Source organism: Plectropomus leopardus, chromosome 22 (assembly GCF_026936395.1).
Source record: "Plectropomus leopardus strain MGB_pleo_1.0 chromosome 22, ASM2693639v1, whole genome shotgun sequence".
In the NCBI taxonomy this organism is placed as follows: Eukaryota; Metazoa; Chordata; class Actinopteri; order Perciformes; family Serranidae; genus Plectropomus; species Plectropomus leopardus.
The window spans coordinates 20,264,449-20,279,242 of record NC_142197.1 but is presented as its reverse complement, the minus strand read 5'-3'; the positions used below and the strand labels follow the sequence as shown (position 1 = coordinate 20,279,242).

Below are 14,794 nucleotides of genomic sequence, written 5' to 3'. Positions count from 1 at the left end.
AGTCGACGTGTGTGAGTGTTGATGACTGGTCACAAATAGAAATTGTTTCATTGTGAGGGGTCACAAGATCCAAAATGTTGAGAAACAGTGATTTCATGGACATAGTCTATGGATGGAAATTGCAGTTTGTTTTTAAACATGTTGCCATTTCAATCGTTATCCACTTGTCTCATTGTAACATGTATGTTTTTTTCCTATGTATTTCATCACTTAATTTCTATGCTAATATTGCGCAAATTATAAAATAACCAAGAATAAACTATCTTCGTCTGCATCTTGTGTCAGGAACCACTTTCTCTGGTAGGGTGTGTTGAGAGGAACCTTGTTCCAACAGTTTAAGTGGGTTCATTGATGTGCTTAATCTAAGAAATGCTGAGACGCTTCACTTCCTTGAATGAAGTGTTTTAGTCTAGCTGTGAGTACCTGCCTCGTCAAACAGATGCTGTCACAATTTAGAATCTGGTGTATTATGGGGCACAATATTGTGCAGAGTCTTCCCACTTATAAAAACTGACTGCCGACTCCTTCATCTGTTGCACATGTGACATTTGATTATTAAAATTGGAGGATATGTGCAAATGAGCAGCAGTGGTTGTGCAAGTATTCAGTAAAAAAAAAAAACTTCCACACTGTGGACCTCTTCACACACTTAACAGGCTTAACCCATGCGTTACTCAATATTTAGTTTCCTGTCACCATGCTGAGCACATCCCTTATTGTCAAAACCAAAGATCTTTCACTCCCATTTTCGGTTTTAATGTATAACAACGAGCAGGTTCAGTATTCAGTCAGATGGGAAGGTACTGCTTTTCAGTTTCAGTTGTATTCAAGGTCCTTGAAACCATGAAATTTGAAACAGAATCCATAAAAGGTGGTTCTGTGCTTGATAAGCTGAAAGGTGGTTAAATTCAAATTATCTCAACAAGGTTTTTTTTGGTCAGTATTTCTACAACTTTCCTAACTTCTCTTTTGTGCAACTGCCATGAAATTTGATTTACAAGACATCCTGTCAACATGCAGGAAATAGAGACCTGTCTTTTTTTAGAGCTGTACTGCATTGGTGAATAAATATTATATAACAAAAGTGAAAAATCAAACCAATCTTAAAAAAAATGTTTATTGGGCAATGGGGTCATGAATAATAATAATAATAATAATAATAATAATAATAATAATAATAATAATAATAGTAATAATAATAATATTTTTGTCACTGTGTTCCGTAAACTTTTTTGTAACTTCTCTGTTGTGTAAAGTACAAGTGGTTTTTTTCCCCCATGATGTACTGAAAACATGCAGTAAATAAAGCAATGTCAAGCTGTGCTACTTTGCATGTTCACTGCATGTTCACAAGGATCTTAAAATACATGAAAGAGGAAGTTGTGCAGTGCTAGCCACTGTGCACTGACAGCTTTGAGCTAGAAGTCAACTTGCTAACAATCACTATATTAACATGGTGATGTCAGCACGTATAATGTGAAAGTCAGAGGATATATTGTCACCAACTGTCACAGAGTCCTTGAAATTATGTTCTAAACAGAAGCCATAATAAAGTTTTTTTTAACACTACTTGTTAAGTAGATACTAAAAAATGACCTATTCCCCCTTGTTGTTTATTAAGTAACAGGTTTAATAATCAGATATTTATTGTTGTAACTATGTTTCAGGAATTATTTCAGAGCTTCTCTGTTGCACAACGCTCAAGAAATTAATTTTTTAAAGATAACACAAGCTGTAAGTAAAAGCCATGTCTAACTTCTTCAAGTACTATTTTGCATGTTAAAAAGGGCCTTACAATACACAGAGGTATAAGTCAATTAGTACCAACTGCTGTCCACTGAGAAGCTGTCGTAATTTGTTAAACATCCCTCATATATACACACACACGCTGAGGATGTTGTCTTATCAAGTAAAGCCTGGAACTGAGTGAAAAAAGTCAGGACCACAATTTGGAAACTTCATAATATTGCATCTTTTTTGATAAAGTGCGTGTTTTGGAAAATTGGGGGTAGTGTGCATATATTTTGGATAACACTTATTTATATATAAGATACACATTTCTACCATTAAATTGATGCTCATTAATAGGGAGGTTGCAATGAAGGTTTTTTTTTTAAGTTTTTGAAATCAATCCAATAGAAATGTCCTACCACTGATTCGCTTTGGAATGCATTAAAGGGGAACACTACCTAAATTATAGATTTGTTGTTGCTGTGCATTAAGGCTTGCTGAGAAAAAACTAAATTGATAGCTGACATAAGACAAAGGATTGGGTTGGGATTTGTATAGCTCAATAGAGCCAATTCAGATGAGTTACTGAGCAAAGCATATTAAGTTGTAAATCATGTACAACAATTTCCTAACTTCCTCAATTAGGAGGTTATGAGTTGATGACCTAGAACTTGTAGAATATGGTCACGCAGAATAAGGCTGATAAAGAGTTAATATACATGCTAATAAGCAACAAGTTAGCGGTGAATATTTGTATCTTGATATATATTTTATCACTAGACAGAGCTTACCGAACTAAAAACTAAAACATGAAAACAGAACTAAGTGTTAGGAAGTGTTAATGACAACGTCCACATGTGAAAGCACAACCAACAAAACTTGACGTACTCAGACAAAAAACACAAATGTTCCACAAAGTTCAGTAGTTATTCCCTGAGTGTGAAATAAGTAAACCACCTCACATTAAATGACCTTGTTTGGACCTGAGTAATCAGCTCAAATGTGCAAATGCCCTAAGATGTAAGAAAGTGTGCTGTGTGTGTGTGTGTGTGTGTGTGTACCAGGGAGCTGAAGTCCTGAGCCTGCCACAGCAGCCAGTCCTCGCTGAGTGTGTACAGAGCTTTCTCTGTCACACAATCCACAGGTCCTTTTGCTGTCTGCTGTGTGAGAGCGCTCACCATAAGGAACAGGTGCTGACCAACACTTTCCTGCACAAAGGCAGAAACAGGAACTCAGTTGGTCAAATAAGGCAAAGTGAAAAAATTGTCTGTGGCATTTTTGGTTTATTTCAGTTTACACTGTCTGGTAATAAATGGGGTAAGGCTTGTAAACTTAACTTGCAGTTAGCTGCGACTAGAATAGTACTGACAAACACATTAATAAATAAGTATCAAGATGTATGCCCTTTTTTAATGCAGCTAAGTAACAACACGGAACTGTGAACTATATACAGGTAAAACGAATAACCAGAGCTAATGTCAATAACCATGTTGATTTTTCCTTAAGACTAAGCTGTTATAAGGTACAGCAGACGTGCTCGACAAAACACAGGATGTGGTTTATACAGCTGAAGTAACACTTCTAGTTTGCGGGTTGACTATGAAGAATTTATAAGTAGCCTGTTGAGACCTCACAGAGAAACACCCTAACACGATCAGAATAACCAAAGCTTAATCACAGGACAAAATGCTGCAGTATGGCACAACGGTAGACACAACACGGAGTAGCAGTATTTGAAGGACAACAAGCCAAGTCCTCTCTTGTGCTCAGAATAAAAACATTATTCCAGCAACACTTCTGCTTCATGCAGTTATTTAACATACAAACCAGAAAAGACAAATGTTGGTGAGGACTGCTGCCAAATACTTCTATATTGCACAAAAACACAACATGTTTCTGTTACTTCACACAATGCCTTGTGTCGACATACAAGTTTCTCCAATATTTCGTCTAACACCAAATTGGGCGACATGATTGTCTTGCCTTTGAGCTGGCAACGAGGTAGTAAAAGCCCTGAGAGGAGGTCTACGTAAAGGGACAGCTGGCAAGAAGGGATCTTGAGCGGGTAAGTGTGATGCTTCAACCAAGGGTTGTGCGTGCGATCAGCACAAGAGATTAAAAAAGTAACTGATAGCAGTTAGCAGATAGCTCAAAATAGAAAAACACACTGTAGTGGCATGATGCCGTTGTTGTTTGGCTTTCCATAAAAATGCAAAACTGGCATAATGAATAGACTTTGTAGCAGTCCTATAGTGCAATTTCTGTGTAAAAGCTCACAGTGACTATATAAACACACTGATGTTTTGCAGGCGTAATGTTTACCATATCCGCCATCTTAGATGAGTGTGTTACTTTGAAAAGACTCATGAGATCACTAAAGTCATCACAGTTTCCACTGGGCAGTGAAGTCTGTACTAAATTATCATTTCAATCCATCCAATCGTTGTTGAGGTATTTCAGGCTGGACGAAAGTCGTGGACAAATGCCCTGACAGATACCTTCATCCATACAGCCAAAATGCTAGAAGGGGTTCAAATAGCTGAACTTTTCCTTGGATATTTATAGAACAGCAATGACTAAAAGGGACACAAGAGGAACTGACCCTGAGGAACCCATAAAGGCAGATGGACATCCAATTGGTCAGCATTTTCTCCACGGTGGACTCGGTGCGTCTTAGCAACAGCTTAGGCTGAGTGTTGCTGCTCTGCTGCATCAGAGTCTTCATCAGAGCCTCCATTACCTCCGTCAGATATAACAAGTTATTGTGGAGCGCTACGGTCAGTAATGACGCCAATGTACACCTGGAAGAGAGCACATAAAGGTGAAGAGACAAAAGTAGATTAGGTAGATAAAAATAACATAATGCAGAGAAAGAAGAGAATAAAAAATATTGTGCAAAAGGATAACTGAGTGGATAATGACATGTACAAAGAGCCACACAGAAGAGAACCACACAATATACTGAACTATTTCACAATTTAATAATTAAACAGAAAAATCATCTGCATGATCAGAAAAATATCATAAACTGACTTGTCGTTGATATTGAAGCTCTTCTGCTCCTCCAGAGCGTGCACCATGGATGTGAGGAAGAGCTGGTCCTGGATCAGCCTGGACAAGCCCTGGCAACATTCGTCCAGATGAACCTTCACCACATCCTGATTTTAGGTCAGATACAACAACACATCAGTGGCAGAATTTTCAGAGAGCCACTGACATCAATAACAGCTGGTGTCAAACTTTACCTGACCAATGTCTTTGATACACGATGTCATCAAAGATTCATTCTGAAAAATAATTTTAAAAAGCTTTGTAAATCTGGACATGGTTATGTATTATACTTGATATTTTATAATTTACAGCATATGTTTGTTAAGTAGGGGTATTTGCTTTCTTTCCAGCTCCATTGTACCTCAGGAAAAAAGATCCTGGAAGCAAAGTGCTTGTAGTCCAGGAAAGGAATTGCTCCCACATTTTCCATCAGGTCAGTTTTCTCTGTCTGCAGATCCACAAAACCTGTTGAGGACAGTTAAGTGAGGCTGCTTTCAGACCTGTAGACCTTGGTTTGACTGAATCTAGCATGGCTTGAGAAAAAAACTGTTGTCCAGAGAAAAGTTCAAACGACAAAACAGAGCAGACATATTGCTCTTTACTGTCAGGTAAAACAGCAAACTTGCCTCGCAAGCATCAGTTTGCAAGTCACAAATGAAAAGAGGAAATAAAAATTGGTGTTCCAGTGCTGCAACTCACTAACTGTTGTTCCATCTCTGCAGGCTGAAAGCTGATAACAAATGAGGCCTTGTGTTGATCTTTTTTAAAATCAGATGCATTGTTAACAAGTTTGACATCAGAAAAAGGAACACGTTCAGGGCATTTCACACCACAAAAAGGAACTGCATGTGAGTGTGTTGATGCTGAGTTATCCATAGATAATAAAACAAAGTGGTTAAACACAGGGGCCAGTGTTTGAAGCTGCACAGTGGCACATGCAACACGCTGATTTTGACAGCACATACAGTGTTTACCATGTTCACGTTCAAATCACACAGTTATGCACAACAGCCCCTTTTCACTCTTATGCAAAGACTTGTTGAGTACAGAATTCGTCCTCTGTGTTGGTTTGCGCAGGTCCACCTGATGAAGCATCCTTTTGTTGTTGCTGGTGTTACAGATGTGAGCGTGAGTACACAGAGGCACAGCAGCAAAGAGCAATCTACTTTTGGGGTGGCTTAAGAAGTTTTAATATTTATGTAATTTGCATCTTTTTCCACAGTTATAACCAGCCAGTATTTGAATCTATTGCGACCACAGATTTCTAATAATACCTAGATACTACATGCCAAGATGGTGTCTATTTATTCCAGCGGAGTTGCTCGCCTGGCGCTTATTGCCAAAAGAAGTTTCTAGCTTTTCTGGTTTACTTCAGCTGTATGCGGCTCACTAAATATGCACAATAGTGTGTCTCCCTCTGGCACCCCCTGCAAGTTTCCATAATTACCACTGAGGTGACATTTCATTAGACTTATGAAGAGCATGACTGAGCATAATCTAGTGTGCAGACTTTGTTTTCTCTTCTCTTATATTGTCTTTAGTCCAGCATGTAACCTTTCTTCTTCTTGAACTTTTTGATATGTGTTTATTACCTCGTATATGGGCTTTCACTTTACCAATATACTACAGATGCATTGCAAAAAATTGTGACTTACCTTGTCTAATGTCATTCCGGATGTCGAGCTCAAGGTCTTCCATGCGCTTGTTCATCCGATCAGTGAGCTTCCTTTGTTGTCTTTGGTAGACGATAAACACCACTGAAAAACAACACCGTGTAGACAAAGAGAATATAAAAAAAAAAATAGAAAAGTTACGGTTTGAGCTGTATATGCCTTTCAGGCTACTTGTGGACTAAAATGAGTCAAATTATTCAGCCCTGCTTTGTGTACTTACCAACAATAATGACGGGTATCAGCATGAGGACAAACAGAGCGTATAGAGGTGATACAGAGCTCACGTTCAGTGTCACTGTCTCGTTCCCGTACTTTATCTGTAAAAAAGGCGATAACCATGCTATATTTAAAATAAATTTTGCAGAGCACAAATACATGTTTGTGCTTTGAAAAGAGGTGTTAGTAACTATTGCATGGAGAGCAACATACTTTTAAGGACTTTGAATGTTTTTGGTCATATTTTAAATGTAACTATTCTTACAACAAAACAAGCATTCTATTTTTCTATAGTATTGTTATAGATTGGTGTTGTGTGACTGAAAGATTTACCATTATCTCCTGAAATTTAACGTTGGGCGAGTTTTGAATCTCACAGATGTAAAAGTCGGTGTTGTTGCTGTGTTCTTTGCCTGTCATGATGCAGTCGTATGGTTTTCCATCATGAACAGCCTGAACTGATAACTCTGTGTGGGTCATCGCCAGTTCATCTGTTGTTTTCTAAAATGAAAACAGAAAGCAACATTGACCTTTGATGGACGTATTTTATATATTTGTACACGTGTTAAAGAAACATGCATTACCTGTATATCAATGCGCACAATGTTTCCTTTCCTTCTGGATGTGAAGGTGGTAAACTTGGGGTTAGGATGGTAGATCATTGTGGGGCAGGCCACGGTTGTATTTGCTACTTTGATATAAACAGCGCTGGTAGAAATCCCATTTTTAGCTGCAGGTGTGTCATAGGAGAGACTCTGCAGAGAATTTAAAAACATTCTAGGTTATATATAACATAATCTGTATGTCATGCCATTAACTGTTGATGATGGTGACATAGTAAACTCAGCAATGTGACATAAAGATTATATGACAAAATAAGATGAAACAAAGTGACACTGGCTGATGTTGAATTGCAAAATATGCTACTACAACATAATAAAACACAAATGTGATGTAAAAGAAGATCAAACATTAGAACATGTAACATAACATGACATGACATGACATGTAGTATAATAAAGTAATGTATGACATGCTTCTCTCTGCATATGTGTGCATGTGTTGACACATGACTTTGAAGTAACATACTAATGTAATGCTGCGTGAGGACAACATGTGATAATGTGACATGACATAACATACTATAATTTGGCATGATGCAATATAATGTGACAATGTGCTGTGTTGCTGCATAATTAATGTGAGACAACAATACAGTGGGACACTGTGGGGTCTATGTCCCACCTGATTACTGCTGTTGCAGGGATGTCTGACTTCCTGTGGGGCGTGGCTGTGCAGGACACCTTCAACAAACTCCAGGTGGGATCCCATCAGTTTGATCTTCCTCTCTCCACTACAGGACATGAAGCAGCAACCAGTCAGAGAAAAAGAAACAGCAGAGGAGGCATTTTTGCCAACAATGATAGCCTGATATGATGGTTAACACATATCTGCTGCTACCACCTTTATATAAGGATTACATACATATAAGTGTAAAGTGAATTTCTGTGCAATGGCAGTGTCAAAATTATAAAACTGAGAATAAAAATCTGTTCCTCTAGTATTTGATTGTGACTTAAAATGGTGCAACCGGTAATAACCACTCCCAAAATGTACTGTGACAAGACACAGAAACCATAAATAAGCCTGTCACCATAATGTGGGCTTAAGTACAAGTTCAAGGTAATAATTCTCACCTCTTTATAATAAGACAATGGTGACAAAAAAATGGTTATGGCCCTAGAATTTTTAAGTGTATACATTATGTATAAACTTAGATGTATACATGTATACAGAAATTATGCAACTTAACAAGCAACAGTGTTAAAAGAAGTGTTCTTGCAAAGGCAGAAGTGGCGCTTTCTGCTATGCTCCAACTAAAAAAGGGAAGTGGTCTAATGGTGAAAGACAGTGCTTTTGGGAAGTGGCTGTCTTTCCCCAGAAATGACCCTCAACCTGAGACTGTTTCTCACTTACTACTAACATAATATCCTAGAATAGGTCTCAGTCAAATCGATTAAAGTTAGTGACACGTCACTTGGGGCAGATCCTAAAATAGCCTGCTTACATTTTCACTGCTCGCTTGATAGCTTCTTTTTGTTGACAGTGCTGTCAAAAGCATCTGAATGACAATGTATTAAATCAAACTGTCAAATCAGTTAATCACCATGTTGTTACATGCTGCTCTAACCTGAAAGGGGCTGTAGAGGCAGCTCCCAGTGAAGGATGTGGTTACAATCAATATTCTACTGTCTAAATAATGATCAGGCTGAGATTTTCATGCATGCTGCAAGTGTCACTTTATATTAATTGTCCAAATTACCTGCAGAAATAGGTATTTCTTGTTTCAACTCTGGTGGAACTCGGTACTAATTTGCACATAAGGCCTTTTTCATACTGTGTGTTCTGAGAGCAGAAGTAGGCAAAGGCAGCAGAGAGTTGCATCCGGTTGTCTGCTACTTCCACTGAGTAAAAATACCGCTACTTCTCCAGCCGAGAACATGAATGCATTCTTATTAAAGTTTTCTTTTACAATGTTTCCATCAGATGATGGATTGGAGGCTCACTGGGTTACAGTGAAAGACAAGGGTGCAATGTTCAAAATTCTTCATGGAAACACATATGTGCGCAGTCCCCGAAAGACTTAAAGATGTCTTTCAAAGGTCATCAAGGTTTGTCTGAAATGACTGGGGAACAAGTCAAAAATGGTCGATGGCGTATGAGACAGCCCATGAGCGACTGTCAGGAGGAGGTTACTTTAGGAGATCCAGCTACAGTGCCTTTTCCTGACCATGATTGCACTTCATGGGTTCCACCTGGTAAGTTTAAGAGCCTCATGATGAGAGTCAATATTGTTCTTAAGTCTAAATAGAAATGGCTGATATTTTTTAATGGATAATTTGAGATGGTAAACAGCAATGAAAACATGATTGCAGGGTTTCCCAAACATTTATATATTTGTGATGGACCACCAAATTCAAAACATATGCCGTCACAAAGATTTTCTATCTTTGGAGCTGCTTTGTTCATTAGGAGCGCTATTGGACTATATACTGTTTGGTTATTTATAGCACCACTGTCAGAGCACATTCTCAACACAGTAGAACTTCAGACGCCCTTAAAGTAAAACTAAACCGTTCATTCTGCTGGGTCTAAAAGTTTATTTTCAGTCGCAGCAGCTGCTCCTCTCAGCCATCGATCTGATCGACTCTGACTGGATTAACAGTTCCAATTATCAAGCCTGTGAGTCACAAACTGCTGCTGTGGAAAGAAACAACTCATGGAGAGCTCTGCCTGCGCTGTGTTCACGTACTAACAGAAACCTCAGAGTTTAGAGAGGGGGCATGAATGAATGATACAAAGGGACACACATGCAGCTACTAGCAGGCCTAACACTATAATGCTAAAATACTGCAATGTCCTGGTGTTTTGCTGGACTAACAGGAGTCTGTATGTGTGCAAGTCAGAGTGTTGGACATGCATTCAGACTGACTTGCAAATAGATGTAAGAAAGTCTGCGCTGCTTCTGTCTACTTCTGCTATTGAACGCATAGCATGAAAAGCCCGTAATATTTTTACACTCCTTCACTTTGCACTTGATTGCTAAAGCACTAAACCTGTTCCAACATTTTAAAATTAGACTAACATAAGAAAGAAGTTACTGTTAAATACATTGCCAAAATGCTGTCGTGTGTGGTGTTAAGTAAATGCACTTTGATTTGGAGAAAGTGACACCAAAACATGATGTTAACCAATGTTAGTGTGTTGAAGCATTTACTGCAACATAATAACTGTTGGAATTATTAATGTGAATGAGAAATAATTTCACGTCGTCACAGTCATCAAAGTATTGTCAATTTACCGAGTCACATCTAATCCCTTACCCTGCCCCTTTCATCAAAGTCTGTATATTTGTGGGAATATCAAAAATGCCAACAAAAATCCAGTCATACCTGATCCAGCTGCTGTTAGGTGTAATTCCGGTGCAGGATGGGGATGAGCGGTAAGTGATTTTGGCATTGCCATGGCAACTGCCATCTGGGAGGAGAACACATACTTTGACCACACCTTTATAATCCGATCTGGGAATGTGGAACGTCAGATTCACATCAGTGTTGTTCCACACAGGAGATCTAATCAGAGCACGCAGGAGAAAAGAGAGAGAAACCAGTTAGCCTCACTGAGACCAGAATGCACTATTTTCTCTCTACTGAACTACATCCGCTAATTTTAATATTGAGCAAAGGCATGCATCCTCATCTAGCACCTCTAAGCTAGCTAATATTACAGCTCAGCTGAGGAGGATGCCATTATGTTTACATTTCCTGCTTATCACAAGCACGAGTGTTGTGTCCATGAGTTGAAGCATGCGTCCTTCTGCACAATAGTGCTGTTAAAAAATAGTTCTTGCATTAAACTGCTCAAAACAAGGTCTGTGGATTTTGAGTAACCGGGACATGGTTTCTGGAAAGAGACAGTTTTTCAAATCTATTTTTTTGGCACTTTGAGCACCACAAGCTGAGTGTCATCAACAAAACTATTTAGATTGATATATAGCACTATAGGTAAGAGGAAAAATTAGTATTTTGGGTTCTGGGGTGAACTGTCACTTTAAGATGATGACAACCATAATATGAAGAAAATCTGAAATAGCAAGAAGCAGAGCAGCAAAATCTGCCTCAACAAAATTAAAATGAAACAATTCTTTTAACTCACCATGTCTTTTATAATCTATCACACCAGAATAATCAGTGCTTTTACAAATCATCAAAATAATGTAAACATATTAAACAGCAAAACATTGGTGCCTTGAAATTTTGACACAACTCTAAATCAAGCATATGACAACAAATCATTCAAACATTCTTGAAAAGATCTGGAAACCACACTAAGAAGGTCTAGAGACAAATTCATCTCCATTTGGGACCCGGTATTGACATACATAGGTATGTAGGTAGGTTGCCTGATATCACCAAGCAGTCATCTCTAAAGTAGGATATTTGTCCATGCAAACCACGACATATTGTTCAACTAGTCATACTGCTTTTGTTTTTGTCCAAATGTATTTATTTCATTTTATATTTAAAACATCCTATTCTGCATTTGCTTTCTCGCCCTAATATTTGTGTTCTTGTCTGTGAGTAGTTTGGATGCTCTGTTTCTCCTTTTGCTAATGATGCCTGTGGGTAAATGCCTTTTACTGTATACATACATCACATTCAATATGTACAACTTGTCGGTTGACATGGGCAGAAATGCACCACAGTGCTTTTGTATGCAGTGTTTCCCCTACGATTATATTAGGTCATTTAAGGATATCTTTGTCCTTTTATTAAACATACTAAATAACCTTGTGTTATTTATCTTATTTACACCATGGCATGTCATTTCTGTCTCTACATGGCCGCGCATTTACATTCTCCTCTGCTCTCTGTATCGCACACAGCGGAGTTCCACTCCAAAGGGCACGCACGCACGCGCACACACACACACACACACACACACACACACACACACACACACACACACACACACACACACACACACACACACAGCGACAGAGAGTGTGCGTCAGAAAATATGTTGCATTAAAGAAACACATGAACACCGTGATTCCTTTAAGTGTTTGCGTCTGTGCATTATTTTATTTCATTTTTATAATGTAAAAACTCTCTGCTTTTCTAGGCGGGTGTCCTCCATGTTCTAGATAGGTGGGTTTTTTAAGTATGAAAAAAAAAAAGTAAATCTTTATTGAAGTACACGCCTACTGTATTTTTTTTGTATGCCAACATTTCCAAATAAAAAAACTCTGGAAACAGGTTCAATTCCGCAATCCCTTAAGCTGAAGCACACTCAGCTTTAGTTTCAAGTTAATGCCAGAATGCCAAAATGTCTTTCTGAGCAACAGCACTAACAAGCAAAATGTGGAAGTGACCATAGGTCTTTTAGTAAAAAAAAAAAGCTTTTTTAGGTGACAAAAATATAACAATTAACTTTCATGAGCTGAAACCACACTCAAAAAGTGACATCTTACACATACATCTTCACTCTGTGAATCTGAGGTTACACGATGGTTACCTAACCATAGATGTCACCGTGGTAACCACGTGTGACTCAAAGACAGCACCCACATGTCACTCAAAGTCTATAATTATGTATAACTTTAAGCCTCAATAAAACATAAACGTAAGAGTTATACAAAAACGCCTGCCATGAACCAGGAAATTAGCTTTAGACACCAAAATCATTTTTTGTGCCAGGCTATAAACATGTTTCTTTTTGCTGTTGAGTATTTGAAGATGGGGCTCTGTGGGGATTGAGTCGTTTTTGGAGCCAGCCCAAGGTGGCCATTTGAGGAACTGCAGTTTTGAGCACCTCTGCATTGGTTTTGGTTTTTCAGCCCCAGATGTTGCCTCTTGGTTTTTGACTGATTGTAACACCAACCAAACGTTTATAATCTGGATTTACAACCATGTTCTGATCCACAACATAACCCTTATTTTATGGTTTCTGTGTCTTGTCACAGTACAACATAACCTCAAACAAAATGTCCTTTATCATGTTTGTTAAGCAGAACCATGGTTTAATCCAGTTTCTGACTTTAGGTGAGAGCTGTGCACGTGTCGCACTGACTGGAAAGTCACTGATTCTGAGGGTTTTTTTTGAGTAAACAGTCAATACCATCAGACTAGTACAGTTTTTAATTTTGGTGGCATTTCCTCCCTATAACACTTTCTATCTTCGAAATGCCATTCAGAGTGTAAGTGTAATCTGAGTCGCATGTGAACAGACTCACTCTTGTGGAGTGCAGTCCTTGTACACCTGGATCCTCACTCTGGTCACATCACTGAGGTTATAACCCGTCAACACTGCATGGTTTCTGCCATGGAAAGACACCACATCTGGAGTAATGGAGGAGATCTCTGGTCTCTGATAGTAAAACACACACACACACACACACACACACACACACACAAACACACACACACACACACAAAGATAATGCATTTTAATGCGTGGCCTTCAATGGACCTTTTAATATCTACTGAATATGAATGAGGTGAGCATCAGAGGAAGAATGTGTGTGAGATTTGAGGTTCAGACTCACGGAAAAGCTCATCCCCGAGTCCATCTTTTCGCAAACACTAACCTGAAGAGCAAGAGAGGAGAAGACATTACACAGGTTTACATGATATTCACTGCACAGCTTCCAAGAGTTGATTCAGGACCAGCTTTGGCTAATATTAGCTTAGCTCAAACACTGGAAAGAGTAAAAAAAAAAAACAGGTTGCTTGCAAACATCTTAGAATTAGTATTTTAATTATATTTTATATTATAAATTTTACATTCCAGAGGGCACTTTGATTAATTTTTCTCATTTTTTAAGATTTAGGATATTGACTGTTTATATACTGCAATGCTTACTTTATCTGTTTATTCATTAAAATATTTTTATTTCATGATCACTGATTTATCAGTACTTAATTTTGTTCTTTCCTTGTACCGCATGGCTGAAATGACAATAAAGAATCCCTAAGTCCTTAATGTGGTTGCTGTTACAGTTATGTCCAAATGTAGCACCTGGTCACATGTCTGAAAATACTTGTTAGATAAATATAAAAGCATGCATAATCACATTCCCCACTTTTTGATTTGCCCAGGAACAGCCATTTACACTCCAGCCACATCCAGCCTCGACACACTGCCGACACCTGAAGACAAAACGAAACTAATCACCTCTTGTTTTTGATAACACTGGACACAACATAAAACCCACAGGACAGCAACATTGTATATTCTTTCTGATAATGAATTGCGAAGACTGCCAACCATGTCTTAAGTACAATCAATTAATTTGTTTAGTTTAACATTTAATTTTTTTTTTTTTTTTTATGAAAGCAACTTATTTTATCCCTTGTTGGTTACACACTGAAGCTTTGCTTCCTTAGTTAGTAAATGTGCCGCTGCAACCTTGACCGCCAAATTCTAATCAGTTCATTCTTAAAGCCAAGTAGCAGCTGTGCCAAATTTGACAAAAAACCCAAAACCTTCTTGGAATACTGCATTCAGGAGAATGAAAGAGACGGACAGACAGAGGCACAGGAGACCCACAAACATGACAG

The 14,794-nt window shown here is 38.3% G+C and overlaps 1 protein-coding gene across 3 annotated transcripts in view; it reads right to left on the bottom strand.

Annotated features, from left to right (window-relative positions):
* The window catches only part of plxnc1 (plexin C1), a 60,468-nt gene that overhangs the window by 36,873 nt on the left and 8,801 nt on the right, over window positions 1-14,794 (bottom strand). For 2 of the 3 annotated variants that reach the window (XM_088072713.1, XM_088072712.1), the window contains 14 exons: window positions 14,308-14,383; window positions 13,780-13,821; window positions 13,468-13,601; window positions 10,625-10,804; window positions 7,917-8,025; window positions 7,256-7,426; window positions 7,005-7,172; window positions 6,676-6,772; window positions 6,438-6,539; window positions 5,144-5,247; window positions 4,977-5,018; window positions 4,765-4,889; window positions 4,334-4,532; window positions 2,793-2,939 (listed from right to left, as the gene is read on the bottom strand). In XM_088072713.1, coding sequence (XP_087928839.1) covers window positions 2,793-2,939; window positions 4,334-4,532; window positions 4,765-4,889; window positions 4,977-5,018; window positions 5,144-5,247; window positions 6,438-6,539; window positions 6,676-6,772; window positions 7,005-7,172; window positions 7,256-7,426; window positions 7,917-8,025; window positions 10,625-10,804; window positions 13,468-13,601; window positions 13,780-13,821; window positions 14,308-14,383 — 1,696 coding nt within the window. The remainder of the gene's footprint in view (window positions 1-2,792; window positions 2,940-4,333; window positions 4,533-4,764; window positions 4,890-4,976; window positions 5,019-5,143; window positions 5,248-6,437; window positions 6,540-6,675; window positions 6,773-7,004; window positions 7,173-7,255; window positions 7,427-7,916; window positions 8,026-10,624; window positions 10,805-13,467; window positions 13,602-13,779; window positions 13,822-14,307; window positions 14,384-14,794) is intronic. The other variant, XM_042510989.2, reaches the window with a different exon arrangement.